Genomic DNA, 15603 nt, shown 5'->3' on the forward strand with positions numbered 1-15603 from the left:
TTTGCACATTCAGCAGACAGGGAGCAACACTGGTCTTCTAGGTGTCATGCTTCTGGCACTTAAGGTCAAATATTCACTCTTAACTCTGTTTTAGTTTCCAACAACTCCTGAGGGGAATATCAGTCTCTTTAGCTGCTAAATCCTCCACTATGTTCACCAGCTAGTTGCTAACTTTGTTTGTCTGCTGTTTCATGCTGGGCGGGAGGCGTACAGTATCAGAGCTTCTTTGCTGAAAAGAGTGGCTGCTGGGAATAGACAATAAGGTGGATGAGAGCCATGAGAGTGAACCAAAACATCAGAATTCTGAAACAGAAAACCAAAACAATGAGCTAAAAGAGGCTAAAATGTTCTGTAAAGCTGAGGGCAGCTGCAGAATTGGGTAATAATTTTCTGTTGGTTTTTCACTTTGAGGGACCCTGTCCACATCACATATAGTCATTTGATACATTGTTAATATAAAAATATCTATTGGTGCAGCTTTAAAATGCTACATGTAGACATATGGGCTATTATATGTCATTTAAATGCCATAATCATCACCAAATCTGGATAAATAAAGATACGCAATCTTCATTATTGTCACCATTCATTTCTTTTGTCGTGATGTTGTACTCTTAATTAACCCTTTCACACATAAATTTAACTGCCCTGGTCAAGACTTTTTAAAGTATTGTCATTTCCATGAAAAAAAAAAACCATGCATTTTTCTGAAGGAGTTACTCACATGTCCAATTGGGGTGACAAAGTGTGTTTGAGTGTTCAACTGAATGCATATAAACCAATGAATAAAATGATACATTATGTGAAACTATAAACTGCATGCTGCAAGTTTCGATGAACATTTTCTACAAACTGCAAGTAACATTCTAATAACATCAACCCATTCATTTACAGCCAAGAAAGTTACAGCAGATAAAGTATTTTCAAGAGCAACAAAGTTGCAGTGATAACATTAATAAAATATAGCCAGGAATGCATGATGTCCAGTTTAGTGGACAGATGATTAATCATAATTTTTTCCCAACATAAAATCAATACGTGGAAATTTTAACAACTGTATTACTCCTGAGCTGTTACATTATGCTACCCAATTTTTAATTACCTGCAAGAATCTCCTATTATCTCCTAATATAGAGGGACTGGCAAGATGTTCCTGAGCTGTAAAACATGTCTTGTATTTTGTCGGCCATCTTGGTTTTGAAAGAATTGTGTTGCACCTACAACACCTGGCCAGAAGGTGGCAGTGTATGACATGACACTTGGGTCCACTGTAGTGGCTTATATGCAACTTCATGAAAATGGCTTTTAAATAGCTGTCAACTGCAGGGTGCACTATGTGTGAAAGGGTTTTAAGTGGCTATTATTTTTCTCATAGATAATATATTGAAACATAAGACACCACAGTATAGTAACAATTTTATCATGGCAAAGCTAACAACATTATATTGGGCAAGGCCTGCAACACAGAAAACGCCTTTGAATTCTCAGTGATGAAAAACATGAGGTGGTCTACAGTTAATAAGGCCAGGCGTCAAATTTAAATAATGAAATCTGGTTTTAAGAGCCAAGTCGTTTTTGCTTTGATTATGTGGCTGTATCACCACAGGGGACTCTTTTAACAGGGTTTCAACATGCCTTTTTAACCTTGTACAGTACAGCACTCTTGTTGAGTTTGCTAGAACTTTACTAATATAATGATAATAATAAAGCACCTATGGAAATGTAGAATCGAGGTTACCATGACATAGTTTATGAAGTAGTGTCCTGTGGACTCTCAACATTCTTTAACACACCCAGTAACATAATAATAAAGGATGCAGTGTACTAACAAATACATTTATAAGATCACCACTGACCATTAGAAGTCAAACCAATGTCAGTGTCACGTCTGGCCGAAACAATGGGAGTTTGTTTTTCACTGTATTTGTCAGATTCCTTCAGGACACTACAAAGAGAAAGGCCCATGCCACAAAGTGCCGCCCTCACATAAGGAAGCAATGAGGGGGAAAAAAAGTTGAGTAAAGGAGTCGGATCTTTGATCAGAGTAAATGTGAGCGGACGTAACAGTTTGTGGTCTCCCTCACTATCTGGACAGCTGTGGTGCTGCACCATAGCGCTTTTATCCTCTTCAATTTGTTTGATGTATGTGTTGTTCTGTCAAATGTGCAGCTTTTCCAATGTAACATTCTCGATGTTGGAAAAACACTGATGTTCATCTTCATGTGAGGAGCATGGTTAAATGAAGGTTTCATAGGATCAATAAATGTGTCTGCAGCCGCTGCTCACAATCAATGGAAACCCACAGGCAAGCTAATGATAAGGAGAGAGACTGAATGAAAAACAACCTGGGGATTTTCACAGTTATGTAACCACGTATTTATTTTGAGATTCTGTCTAGAATGAAATTACAAGTTAATTTGTTAATATTATTGTCATCAGATCACCCACTATAGTTTATTGTTGTCACTTCTAATAGAGGTTCACCTGTATTTATCACCTGACTCTGGTTAATGATCTTTTTATTTGCAGTTAAATAAAATACAGGTATTAAACATCACCGTTATCATTAATAATGTAATAAAAATAATGAGCATCTTTATCATATTCATTGTAGGATCTTTAATGTGGCCAGTGTCATCAACCATTGTTATCATCAGCACCAGCCATCAATATGTCTACCCTCATCACAATAATTATATTCATCATCACTGCAGTATGAGTATCCTATAACATTGTCATCATAATGACATTATTAGTGATACTACCCCATAATACTCATTATAACTGCATTATTGCTGTCAGTATTATTACCCCATTATAGTTATCATAATTATTAGGGTTGTCAGCAGGGGTGTAACCAGAAGGGGGGTGTATGGGGGGTCAAGCCAGTGCAATGAGGGCTATTTGGTTGTTGTGGTTATTATTATGGATTTGTTTTTAATTTGTTTTTGGTCATTTGAATGTACATGCATGTTTGGTTGTAAATAATATAATTTGGTAATAAAACAATACATAAAATGGCTTGTTTGCCATTTTATTTCTAATGCTGAAATATTTCAGCAAGCATGACAACAGTGGTATCCTCTTCTTTTTAAAAGAGAATAAGTTATCATCCCTAATGGGGCGGAGCAATATATGAATATTATATCGATATATATATAGCTTAGTCATTATATCCACATTACTGATGATTATTTATAAGAAATCTTATTGCAAAAATATTTTGTGAAAGCACCAATAGTCTATCGAGAGGAGCCAGTTGAGGTGGTTCGGGCATCTGGTAAGGATGCCTCCCAGATACCTCCCTTGGGAGGTGTTTCGGGCATGTCCAACCGGGAGGAGACCTTGGGGCCGCCCCAGGACACGCTGGAGGGATTACATCACCCGGCTGGCCTGGGAACGCCTCAGGGTTCCCTCGGAAGAGCTGACGAAGGTGGCTGGGGAGAGGACTGTCTGGGCTTCTTTGCTGAGGCTGCTGCCCCTGCGACCTGGACCCGGATAAGCGGAGGACGACGAGACGAGACGAGACCAATAGTCAAACCTACAATATTGTCGCAACATCGATATTAGGGTATTTCATTAAAAATACTGTTATATTTGATTTTCACCACATTACCTTGTCCCGATCTGAAGTGTGTGTAGGATAGGTACTAACTTGTACAACCACAGTGAAGTGTGTTTTTGGAGTTTATTATTGGACATCCCAATAAATAAGCTGTCTCTTTAGAAGAGCATCCAATTCACTCAGACGTACAGCCCGAAAAATACTTGAGGGTGATACCAGTATTTGTTGTTTTTTTTTAATCTGATAATAAAAAGTAGGCAATAGTAATTTTTCAGTTGACGTAGACATTAGGGATGCACGATATTGGATTTTTTTGCCAATATCCAATATGCCACAACTCGACCGATATTGATGTATCCACTTTTTCCCTACCCAGTTTTAGTGATCATCAAGTGTCTTCTGTAGTGGAATTAACATCATACTATGCATCATGATGTCCACCAGCAGATGGAGACATGAAATAGAAAGCTTTTCAATGTATGTAGTAGTCAGTCATTGTGCAATATAAGAAAAAGCATGTTGGCCGATTTTAAAGCCGATATTGGCCAATACCGATCATGTGCCGATATCATCATGCATCCCTTGTAAACATGCAGTCTCGATACCAATCCCTTAGATCTTATTTTTTTGGTTCGCTGAGCTGATACTGAGCAGGAAATTTTACATGAAGCTAAACTAAACTTGTCAGTGCTCTATGGTGAACAAACTATGTATTGGTTACACATCTAAATTACCTCAAACTTAGTAACCTAGCATTTGATACAATTTATAGTTACTCACTGGCCAACACATATATTGATACTGATATATCTACAATAAGCTACTATCAGCCGATATATCAACCTGGCTTGGTCTAGCTCTTCTTGGAAGTGCACCTGTCTTACATGTGAGCAGTCTATAGTGCTGACGGTTGTCTGACTGTCAACTGTCAGTGTCATAGGGCTTCAGAAAAAGGTGTTCACACAAAAAAAATCAGAGTCCAGCATGACATCTCATGTCTTGTTTTGTCCACCCTACAGTCTAAATCCCAGATATTGAATATACAATCCTAGAAAATGTATCATACAAAACTGAGCAAATCTTCAGATTTGGAAAGCTGAAACCAGAGAATGTTTGGTATTTTTGCTTAATAAATGACTAGTATGATTAGCTGAATATCAAAACTGATTATTCATTTTTCTGTCAGCCAACTAAGCCATTAATCGGCAGTGTCATCATGTAGTCCTTATCGCTGTGTTTTCTGTCATCACTGTCACAGTGTCTGCAGTAGAAACCAAACAGAGTAAACCTTGAATAAACTCTGTTTGACCTTATTCATGAACAGCAGCCTCCTGAGACCAGTACCTTTTTCTTGGAAACCATTTAACACAAACACACACACAGCACAAGATTGCTGTTAAAAGGACAGACCCAGATGCTGTTAGGATATACTAGCCTATAGCTGTCACAAGCTATTTGACACAACATACAGCACCATAAGCCTTGTGTGTCAGAATGAAATCTAGGCTACTTAAACAGGGGGCGAGAGAACAAGCAATAGCAGGCAAGCAGAAAGAGGCTGGAGACATAAAGTAATTACAGATGCTGGATAGGCAGACATGTCAACCAACAGGATGATAGGACTACATATCCTCACACAGATAAATACACAAACACACTGACCGAGCAGAGGGTCAGATCTAGAGCTTGAGATTATAACTTGTGTGATTGGAGACAAAACAATAATGACATTGGGCATCTGTCCCCAACTCAGTGTGTGAGACAGCCTCCAGCTCTCAGGTGAGATGCCAGAGATGAGTATAAACTATACATCACTGCCTATGATGCAGATATATATGGCCAGTTTTCACCCACCTGCTATGACTGCAGGGTTGCTCTGCCCTCCCTCGGGCTTCACCCACAGCTCCAGACTGAACTTGGCCCTCGGCAGCTCCACCCCTGCATCCGCCTTCAACCTCAGCTGCTCCCGACGCCCGCTGAAGTACAGGGCGGTCATCCAGGAAGGGGGCACCCTCGGCACGGGACTCCCCCAGGGAGAGGAGCTTCCGACGTGCAGGCTCGCGGGCGGATCCGTCTCCTCCACCTCCCCGGAGTAGTCCTCCGTACCGTCCTCCACGGTCCCGGTCGAAGACTGCTGGTCTCCATCTTCCTGCTGCAGCCTGTGGAGGACCTGGAGCCCCCTGGAATCTGTTGAGCTGTCGGGGAAAACTTTTTCCCAACTGGAGTTGCCGTCTTCGTCATAAGGAAACGTCCCGCCGAGGCTGCGGGTGAACCTGGGGCGGGAGCCGCGCGAGGACTGCGCGTGGCCCGTTGAGGAGGCGGTCTGCCCGGCGTCTTTAAGCAAAGACATCCCGGGCGGTTGTGTGGTGTTTTCACTGACATAATTTGCCTCTCTATTGTCATCTAGGGAGCGTTTCTCAAAGAGCCGCCCGGGCAACGTGACATATCCGTCCGCCGCTCCCACCGCCACATCGTCTGCGTCTCCCCAGCCTCGCCTGTCCTCCCCCGCGGGAACGACCCGGTGCACCCCGGTGTCAAACCTGCACCCTCCTGCACAAACCGCAGGAGCGCTCTTAACAGTGTACGGCTCTCTCCGGCTCGTGTGCGTCCTCGGACGAGCCGCTGGAGGGCGGTGTTGGGACGGGTAGAGGGAGCGGGGTTGCCGCCGGGACCTCCAGACGCCGGAGACGGTGCAGGGTTCACCTGTTAGCCTGGAGAGCTCACGGTCTGCCCGCCGGGCCATGGCGCGTTTGTACCGGCTGAGTGCATCAGAGCGAACTGGGCTGAGCAGCCACGTGTTAGTGATGAGGACGAGGAAGATTGCCAGTAGTCTGATCAACAACATTGTCTCAGGTCAGGGAAGGTATTTGGCGGGGTTTTGTTGAAGATAAAGAAGAAAAAAAAATGTTGCACTATAAAGTCTGCCTCAGGTTTCCAGGTCAGCAGCAAGAGGTCTCACACCAGCCTGTGGTTGTTAGATTTATTTGCGTATGTTTACCCAGCAATAAAGACACGTCTGTTTAGGTTGCCGGTTTAGGAATTAAAATTAATTTATTTTGCTAAACAAATTAGGAGTAATCAAATATAAACGATCAGTGCATTCCAAAGGGATCAAACTAATATGTCACATTCAAAGTTTCTCACATAGACTTATTGCATACTGAGGTTCTTGGTATGTGTTTGGTAGCCTATTGATTTTGAATAAAGCAGATGTTTAACAGAATCACAGAAAACAATCAGATCTTCATCTAAATCCTCTCTTGGCACAGCTGCTGAGGCTCTCCACTCTCCTGCACTTTGCGCGGACCTTTGGAAGTGAAGCTTTACCTCCTTTCCATTCGTGCTGCAAAATATCCGTAGTCTCTGTCACTTTGTTTACAGGTTTTTAAAAAAATTAAAAAAAAAAAAAAAAGTCCAACTATTTCTGTGTGCGTTTCAGTGAGCCTGTGAGGTAAAGAAACTATTTTTAAACGTCACCAGGCTGAAATAAAAAATTTTAAAAAATCAACAGAAACAGAATTATTTTATTACTGAGGAAAATGTGGATGCAGTTTCCCTTGTTAAAAAAAATTATATTTTTTTAATTGCATGAATAAATGAGATCATTTCACTCCATGCTGACTTTGCACAAAGCCTCCTTTACCTGACCACTGCGGCATCATTTAGTGCGTCCTGTTCCAAAATATGGCTGCAAGGTGAATCAGAGTAATAAGAAGAAAAAGTCACTCCAGAGGCAAACTGGAAGTGCAGTGCAAAGTGCCAGACCTAAAATAGCTTTCCTACTTGTTGAGCAGAAGCTTTCCTATAATTTCTGAGAGAAGACATAAAAATATTAGTCCATTAAATCATGGCTCGGCGTCTGCGCGTCAGCTCCTCTTGGTTTTGTTGTGCGTCTGTGTGCGCTTCAGAGAGACTTGCTGCTCCTCTGCACCGGTCCATGCAGTAGTAGTAATATCCTCCTCCATTCACTCCTCCATCTCTCTCTCTCTCTCTCTCTCTCTCGCTCATTCTCTCGAGTCCAAAGGTTTTATCAGGGAGCCCCTGCCCGCCCTGACATCACCGGTAGGGGAAGTGTGTGGTGGTGGAGAGGAGATGAGGGGAGGGGGGGCGTCCCTCCCTTGCCTTACACTTGTGTTTTACAAGGGAAATCCTCTCCTCTCCTCATTCCCCTGCCCAGTCATGAGCTGTACATCCCTCTGATGCAGAGGGGCGACAGGAAAGGGGTTGTAAACTTTTTTTATGCATTTATTTTCCTTGTCCTGATCTCATCCATCCATCCATGTTTTGTGAGGGAAGAAGAATTCAGAACCTTTACTATAGTAAAAATAAATAAATAAATAAATAAAAATAGCAGTACAAGACTGTAAAAATATTCCTCTTCAAGTAACAGTTGTTAGTAACAGCGAAATTATAGTATAGTATGCATAAGTACTTAAATTGTAAGTATTTCCATTTCATTGCATTCCACTACTTCTCAGACTGATATAGCCTATTGTATTTTTTTACTTTATGTATGTGACAGCTTTAGTCACCAGCAAGAGCATAGGTTTTGTTTCAGCACATGGGCAACATTTTGAGCATCAAAAGGGGGCAAAATTTTGAGCATCAAACTTAACTCACTTAACATTTAATATCCTGAATTCTAGTGAATTTTTGTGCATCAGTTTTCCCTTTTCTGCATCAATATATAGTGGGTATGTCTTCAATTTCATCAAAATAAAAGTCCCCTTCTACTTTTATGTTTTTACCAGAGGGGGATCAAATGCACATGTTCTAAATTCTATGCCTATGGTTACTAATTACTCCGCAGATTACAAGTTTACATGCAAAACATGTGATCCATCTTGTAATATTGCTCTCTATAGAAGGGCATAGTAATATGCATTAAACTACCCACTAAACAGAGTGAAGAATAGTTGAAATTAGCTCATCCTCAACCAGCTACAACTGTAAAATGCCACTTGCATTGGTAATAATTAGCCCACTGTTATTTCAATAGTATACAGATAATATATCATTTTTTTCTGAATTATGAGTATTTTTACAATACAGTCCAGCTGCTTTTACCTGAGGAAAGGATTTGAGGACCTCTTCAACAACTTGCAAATGTTGTAAAGCAGAATTGTACATGTAAGTATTAAAAGTAAAAGTACTTTTTAATGCAGAATATGGCCCCTGGGAGTGTTATCTTGTTATGCAGTTCTTTTACTGAATTATGGCCAACTGATGCATTTATGTGTAAGCAGCATTTTCATTTTACTGTTGCAGGTGGTCACGCCGGAGTTACTTTACATTACTTAATAAACTGTTTGGTAGTTAAATGCAGTGAATTAAAAAGTACAATATTTGCCTCTGAAATGTGAAGTGGAAATATAAACACTCACATGAAATAGAAATACCTCAGAGTACAGTGACTGAGTAAATGAACTAAGTTACTGTCCACCGCTGTCTGTGTCTTCCTAACAGGAGGCTCTACTGTCAGCATGGCAACAGATGAATGATGGCGGAGATGGCTGAGATGGGGGTGGAGGGGTGTTTGCTCCCGCTACAGTAACATAAGTGTGTTTGATCTCTCCTTTGCTGCACATACACACACACACTCCAAAGTGAAGGAGGTGAGGTTTGAGTAACCCTCCTTCCACCCCTGTTTCTCTTTTTCCTCTCCCCTTCCCTCCCTCCTCCCTCTTCTCTTGATCTATCCATCTCACTCACTCATGCTCTGGCTCTCTTCAGTGGTACAACACAGACAGGCACAACATCTGTCTCGCACATGAAAAGGGTTTTTGGCGAGCTTTTTATCATCCAAATATGCTACCTGCTTTGTGCCGAACTCTTCTTCTCATGTGGACAGAGTCAGGGTAAGAAAAAAAACAGGGATTGGAAACATCAGGTGAGAGGGGGGAATATTAGTAGGGGAGTTTGAAGAGAAATATATTGAGAGATTTTATGTAATAATGGCACAACTGAAAGTGTAAGTAATTATATTATATTATACTATACTGATTGAGCTGTGAACAAATAAAAAATCAAAAAAAGTAGTAGGCAAATCATACAAAACCCCAGCAATCTGTTTGAGCACATTTGATATCATAGATATGTTGTATTGCAGTATTATTCTCTCTAGGATATTAAAGGAATTTTATACTTCTTGCAGTGATGCCCCAAGAAATTTTCTAATTGGGGTCGCTAGATGGGACCACTGAAAATCTTGGGGTGGCACACTGAAACCAAAAGCCATAAATTTCAGGAATTTGCTTATGCTGTTGAAGTATGGTGGAAAACTATGCCAGTGTGGAGGGTTAAGGACACACTGACATATTTTGGTTTCTCATTTTACAGTTAATGTTACTAATTATCTGATGTGTATAGACTAATACCACTACAGTTAACATTTTGAGTTCCTTAAATAGGCTGGTTGTCCTTTTCCTTCAAGACCAGACACACCAAACCAACATCAAAAAACTAGTGGCACCAAAGGCTGACTGTTGTGTAACCTGTGTCTCGGCCTAAAAGCTGTACTTGCACACTGCAAAGACTACAGCCAACTAGCATGTACATTCTGCCCCTGTGTGAGAAGAAACATCTTTTCATACCAGCAGGCGGCAGTAGTCTGTATTCATCACTCAAAACAGGAGACAGGAAGACCGACAGGATGGATTCAAGATGCTAGTTAGCCACTTAGCACATTAACAACACAACTTGTTGTTGAAATTACAATTATGAACTGTTTCTGCTAAGGGGGTCAGTGGCTAAAAAAATAATTTTATCTCATATAACAAGTTTGTTTTGATCTCATGCCATCTTGAATTTGGCCCTTTGTTTACTTTCCTCACTTTCTTTTCTCTCTTCTTGCCGCCTTGAGAGCCAACAGTGCAAGACACCCCACAAAAACTAAGGTGACAGTTGAGGAAGTTGAGCAATTTGAGAAAGTACATTGATTGCAAGGAACAAAACATTTACTGTAAAAAGGCCTCCTCAAGTTTAGAGAAGAGTCATGGGTACCCATAGGACCCATTTTTGTTCAGGTGAGCATTCAGTGGCCCCCTTTAAAAAGGCCAAGCCAGTTGTTCCTTCATCAAAATTTTGTCTAAATTTTGAACATTATCCAGCCTCCCTCCTGACATTCTGTGCCAATGTGGTTGCTAGTGGATGCCCTAGGATGTCTACTTTTGCAAGATACCACTATCTTTGTTCTAGTGTGCCACAGCCTCTTAAAAACAGTAATATCAGCCTCGAATTATTTTCACCAGGGGCGGCCAGTGAGGGGCCATAGCCTCCCCAAGCCCTCCCTTGGAAACACCACTGGCTGTTTCACAAATTTTTTTTTAACTCAAAGTCAACTAAAGTCTGTTCTCTGGAGCTTTCAACCAAGATTTTCTCACCCACTTACGATGACTCCAAAAAAAGATGGGCGCTCCCAAAAAAGCAAATAAGTGGACCTTAATTTTTCCAAGGTCAGAATACTGTATTTCTTTCTATAAAGGAAGAATATGCCTTTTTTCCATACATTCTGTAAGCTCACAGTCAGTAACAGCCTGTATGGTCACTCACAGTCACATAGCACAAATTTCGATTGAACACTGGAGGAATATACCAGATTTTTTTAATCCTGTCATGCTTAGCCAGCAGCAGAGGTGACCCTGCAGAGCATGATGTAAGTGAATCTACCCCAAGTAATACCCCAAACTGAGTTTTGCACCAATTCCTGTATTATCCACTTTTTCATGTGGTAAAATACAAACAAAAACATGCATTTCAAGAATTGCAGAACCACTTAGTGTCCTGACTGTTTGTCTCTTTAAGCCACACTGTGTGTTTTTGTAGTTTATCATATATGAATTAATATTTGGACTCATGAGCAATACCTGGAAAATTGCTTTTGGCATCTCATACAGGCCTTCCTAACTCAAAAGACAGGTGCACTTACTGAGATGTCTCCGGACACTGCAAACAAAACCTATAGTACTTATCTTGAATGTGCTATAAATTTTTATAGCTTCAATATACTGTCAGCTTTTGTAGACTTGTTTTACATGAAGTTTTTAAAGGGTCCATCATTTTGCAGGATTGACTAATGCAAGTGTGTTTATGCTTATGGCATGCAGACAAAGTCATTCATGTTTTTTTTTCCACGATGCACTCACTCATTATTTACCATCTAAGAAATAATTTAAAAACAGTGGCCACCACATGCAGCCATTCCTGTTCCACACCTTCTAAAATACATCCCCTTTTTCTCCGCCAGACCCCACTATTTTTGTCAGGCTCAATTTGCAAACAGGGCCCTGGCTCGAGGCTGGAGATGGAGATGGAGGAGGAGGCCGCTGGCAGTTATGGCAGGGGCCCCCGAAGGGGCAAAAACAGTTCCTAAAGAGTGGGAGGCAGGAATTCCACAATCCTAGCCTGCCTGACTGAGGGATCTGCCTGCTAAACATTCAGTTTTTTCTGCTGGCGAAGTGCCCTTTGAAATCCAGCTGCAACTGTGTTGGGGGAAAGAAAAAAAAAAGAAACGAGAAATAGGAGGGGTGGGTTTTAGAGAAAGCAACAAAAAAGGGAGGGAAAGGGAGGATGAAGGAGAAGAGAAAGAGAGGAAGAGAGCGATGTGCAGTGTGAGGTAGAGTGTGTGTGTGTGTGTGTGTGTGTGTGTGTGTGTCAGAGAGTCTGAATGGGCGTGCTCCACCGGGGCCTCACCCCCCGCTGTAAGGGACCTCCACAGATTATCCTTCAACTGAGCTTGTCGGTCTTGACCCCACCGACCCTGAGGCCCGCTCCCTGTCTTCCCCCTCTCTGTCACACACACACACACACACACACACACACACACACACTTTCCCCACTCACTCACTCATTCGTTTCTCCACACACCCTCATTATTTTCTCCGTGTCACTCACTCTTTCTCTCTTACGTCTCTGCCACTCACTAACCTCCAACGCACCAACACTGCTGACCCTCCAACTCCACCCCACCACCACACACACATTCCCCAAACACACACACACACACTCAACCTGGTTCCTCATGCAAAAGAAGGGGGACCCAATGGGAGAAAATCCAGGCTGATGTGCAGGACAAATGAGGAGGGGAAGAAAGAAGAAAAGGGGAGAAAGAAAGACGGCAAGCTTTTCACCACCACTGGTATAAAATAGAAAGGGGGGAGGGAGAAGGCTTGAGGGGGACAAATGCAACACGGTGTATATACAGTACTGCAGGTGTTTGCCTCAAATGATCTTATTCAGAGTCAGTTGTTGCATGTACACAGAGTATTTAAGGTGTTAAAGTTATAACCTAAAACTGATAATTGTGTGTCGTTATATGCAAGTTGCACTTTAAAAAAAAAAATTATTCTATTATTTATTTATTTACTTATTTATCCTGCCTATTAATCTGCACTATATGCATGGGCGGATTATGAGACAATGGGCCCCTGGGCATAGGCACGCAGGAGGCCCCACCACCTTTACAATAGACACACAGACTTTATAGTTGTTTAGCTTCTTTTTATTGTTGTTTTGTGTCTCTTTGAAGTCTTTACACATCTCTGTTTTTTTGTGTGTGTGTGTGTCTCTTTGTAGTTGTTTTGTATCTCTTTGTTGTCATTTAGTGTCTCTTTGTAGTTGTTTACCCCTTTTTAGTTGTTGAAAGTCTATTTGTGTCTCTTTGCAGCTGTTTTACATCTCTTTTTGTGTCTCTTTGTAGTTGTTTTATGGTTCTTTGAGGTAATTTTGCCCCTGGGCCTGTGCCTGGTAGGCCCATTTAGCATTCCATCCATGACTATATGTTATCACTTTAAAACTCAGAATTTATTTAAAGATATGGAGAGATATTTCAAAATGTAAGAAAGAACACATATTTCCCAATTTGTAGTTTTGATCAGCATCTGTATGATTCACATGTTAATATGCTTTAATGTATTTAATTCAATTAGACTGAAACGTGCAGAAACATTAAGTATCGTTGATATTAGCACAGACTTTCCATATCTTTATTTCATTTTTCTTTTTTAATCACATATTAGATTGACCCCAGCAGGACTGACCTATGCAGAACAGAGAAAGACATCTCACTGTACACGGTGGTCCTTTTCAGAGAAATTAATTTACTCTTCAATCCATCCAGTAATTTTCCCTTGCCCAAAACCTTACTACACATCCTAACTGAGCTCCATAATGATACATATAAACTTCTTCCACAAACAAAAACATGGGAAAATCCATGTTGCGCGTGCCTACATGGAGGACCCCTTTATTTGTCCACGCGGAGGTAAAAATGGAAAAGCAAGTAGCAGACTGGATAAACTGTGAGCGTGAATACGTTAGTGCTCCTTAGGTTTTATTTGCATAGCTGCAGGTGGATACTTGAATGACACGACACTGTTTTTCTTGGCCTGGTGGCTGGCTGCACTTTGTGAATGTGACCTACCTGCTTGTTTTTGATGTAAAGGCAATATCATCTGAGGGGAAAAAATGACAAACATGAGGAGACACTGTGTTTCTCTGGTAGACTGAAATCATAATATTTAGAGAATATTCCAAAAGGAAGGTGTGTGTCTGTGCTGCTCAATACGCTTAAAGGCGTATTTGATCTCCAAAGACATAATGTTTATCTATATAATTCCATAATTTCCTGCAAAGGACATTTTTCAGCCTTCTGGCGATAATTTAGTAACTATGTGCATATTTATATATTATATTTTCAACTTATCCAGAAGTATGTTGAATAATATTGGATTTCTAATAAAACTTCAAAACTTCGTCAAAAATGTACTGGTCTTTTTTGTTGATTTTATTTTTTCGTAATTTGCTTATATATTGGCCCCTTAATAAATGCGGTATATTTATTACAACATACAACATAATGAATGGAAAGCCATTAATTTGCTTTTAATTTGAGCCCATTTTGTCGTACAATTGTATAGTTTTGTAATGGCTGTTGCTGTTGTTATTTATCCCAAATTTCAACTGGGAATTTGGCCAAACATAGGGAGCATGGATTTAGATTTGTTTTAGGTCTAAAACTATTAGGGGCCGCTCATTATTTATGAGGTGGGAGTGGTGGTGCAATAAGGGGGAAGCATGTAAAAAAAAAATTATAAGGCTCTGGGGAGAGACTTCTATTTATTATTTTGGCTTCGGGAAGGGGCATACAAAATTAAATGGTTTTATTTTGTTCTTATATTACCACCGATTTTAAAGAAAACATGAATGTTTTCTTTAGAATCGCCAAAATTCCACCGTTCATCATAGCTAGAAACTGTAAAAACAGAAATTATAGTTTGGTTTCCAAACACATCATGTGCAACCAACACATCCACAAAAAAGAAAATAATAAATTAAAAAAATGATAATAATAAATAAACAAATCTGAGTTTAAAATAGTGGTATGTTATCAAAATAATTTTATTATACGTTTCATTTCAAAGTTGTACAAACTGACCAGTATGCACAATGAGTGAAAAACCAAGGCTAATTTCAACTCCAGGATTTTCTCAAAAAACAAACAAACAAACAAAAAAGAAACAAGTCACAACCCAGCCACCCCCCTCCTCAGATAAGTAAAGAACAGTCCCTTATGCAACTCTTTTTTTTCTGGTCACTCAGTATATAAGACAACTATTTCAGTGTACTGGATTAATTATCTCTGACGAAATAATCTCAACTCAAGTCCACTCATTGGCTTTCTGGGAGCTTTTAACAGCATCAGATGCCATTAAAAGTGCAGTAAAAGCTTGTAGACATTTGATGTGAGATGATTTTGTCACATATTATTTCCATGGTCAGGGGCGAACCTCCCTGCTCAAGATTTCATATCCAGTTCAGTCACATAAAGGAGAAGAAAAAATACTAAAAAATATAATGGAATCCAATTCAAAGGCACCACAAACAACATGTTTACAAGTTGCCATAGAGTCTTTGCTGATGTTAATCAAAGTAAATTAGGTCGGCTCATGTATTAAAATGTACTTAAGCGCAGCTACACTCCTTCTCGCTAGGGGGCAGTGGTTGAAAGCCGGGAGCGCACTGGGCACCTGGGTAATCGA

General features: G+C 40.5%; 1 protein-coding gene across 2 annotated transcripts in view; it reads right to left on the bottom strand.

The window, feature by feature from the left end:
• pappa2 (pappalysin 2) overlaps positions 1-7559 on the bottom strand; it is a 110826-nt gene extending 103267 nt beyond the window's left edge. For both annotated transcript variants that reach the window (XM_078172928.1, XM_033651483.2), the window contains exon 1: positions 5420-7559. In XM_078172928.1, coding sequence (XP_078029054.1) covers positions 5420-6410 — 991 coding nt within the window. In that variant the 5' untranslated portion in view covers positions 6411-7559. The remainder of the gene's footprint in view (positions 1-5419) is intronic.
• Positions 7560-15603: the final 8044 nt, after the last annotated feature.

Source organism: Epinephelus lanceolatus, chromosome 12 (genome assembly GCF_041903045.1).
Source record: "Epinephelus lanceolatus isolate andai-2023 chromosome 12, ASM4190304v1, whole genome shotgun sequence".
Lineage (NCBI taxonomy): Eukaryota > Metazoa > Chordata > Actinopteri > Perciformes > Serranidae > Epinephelus > Epinephelus lanceolatus.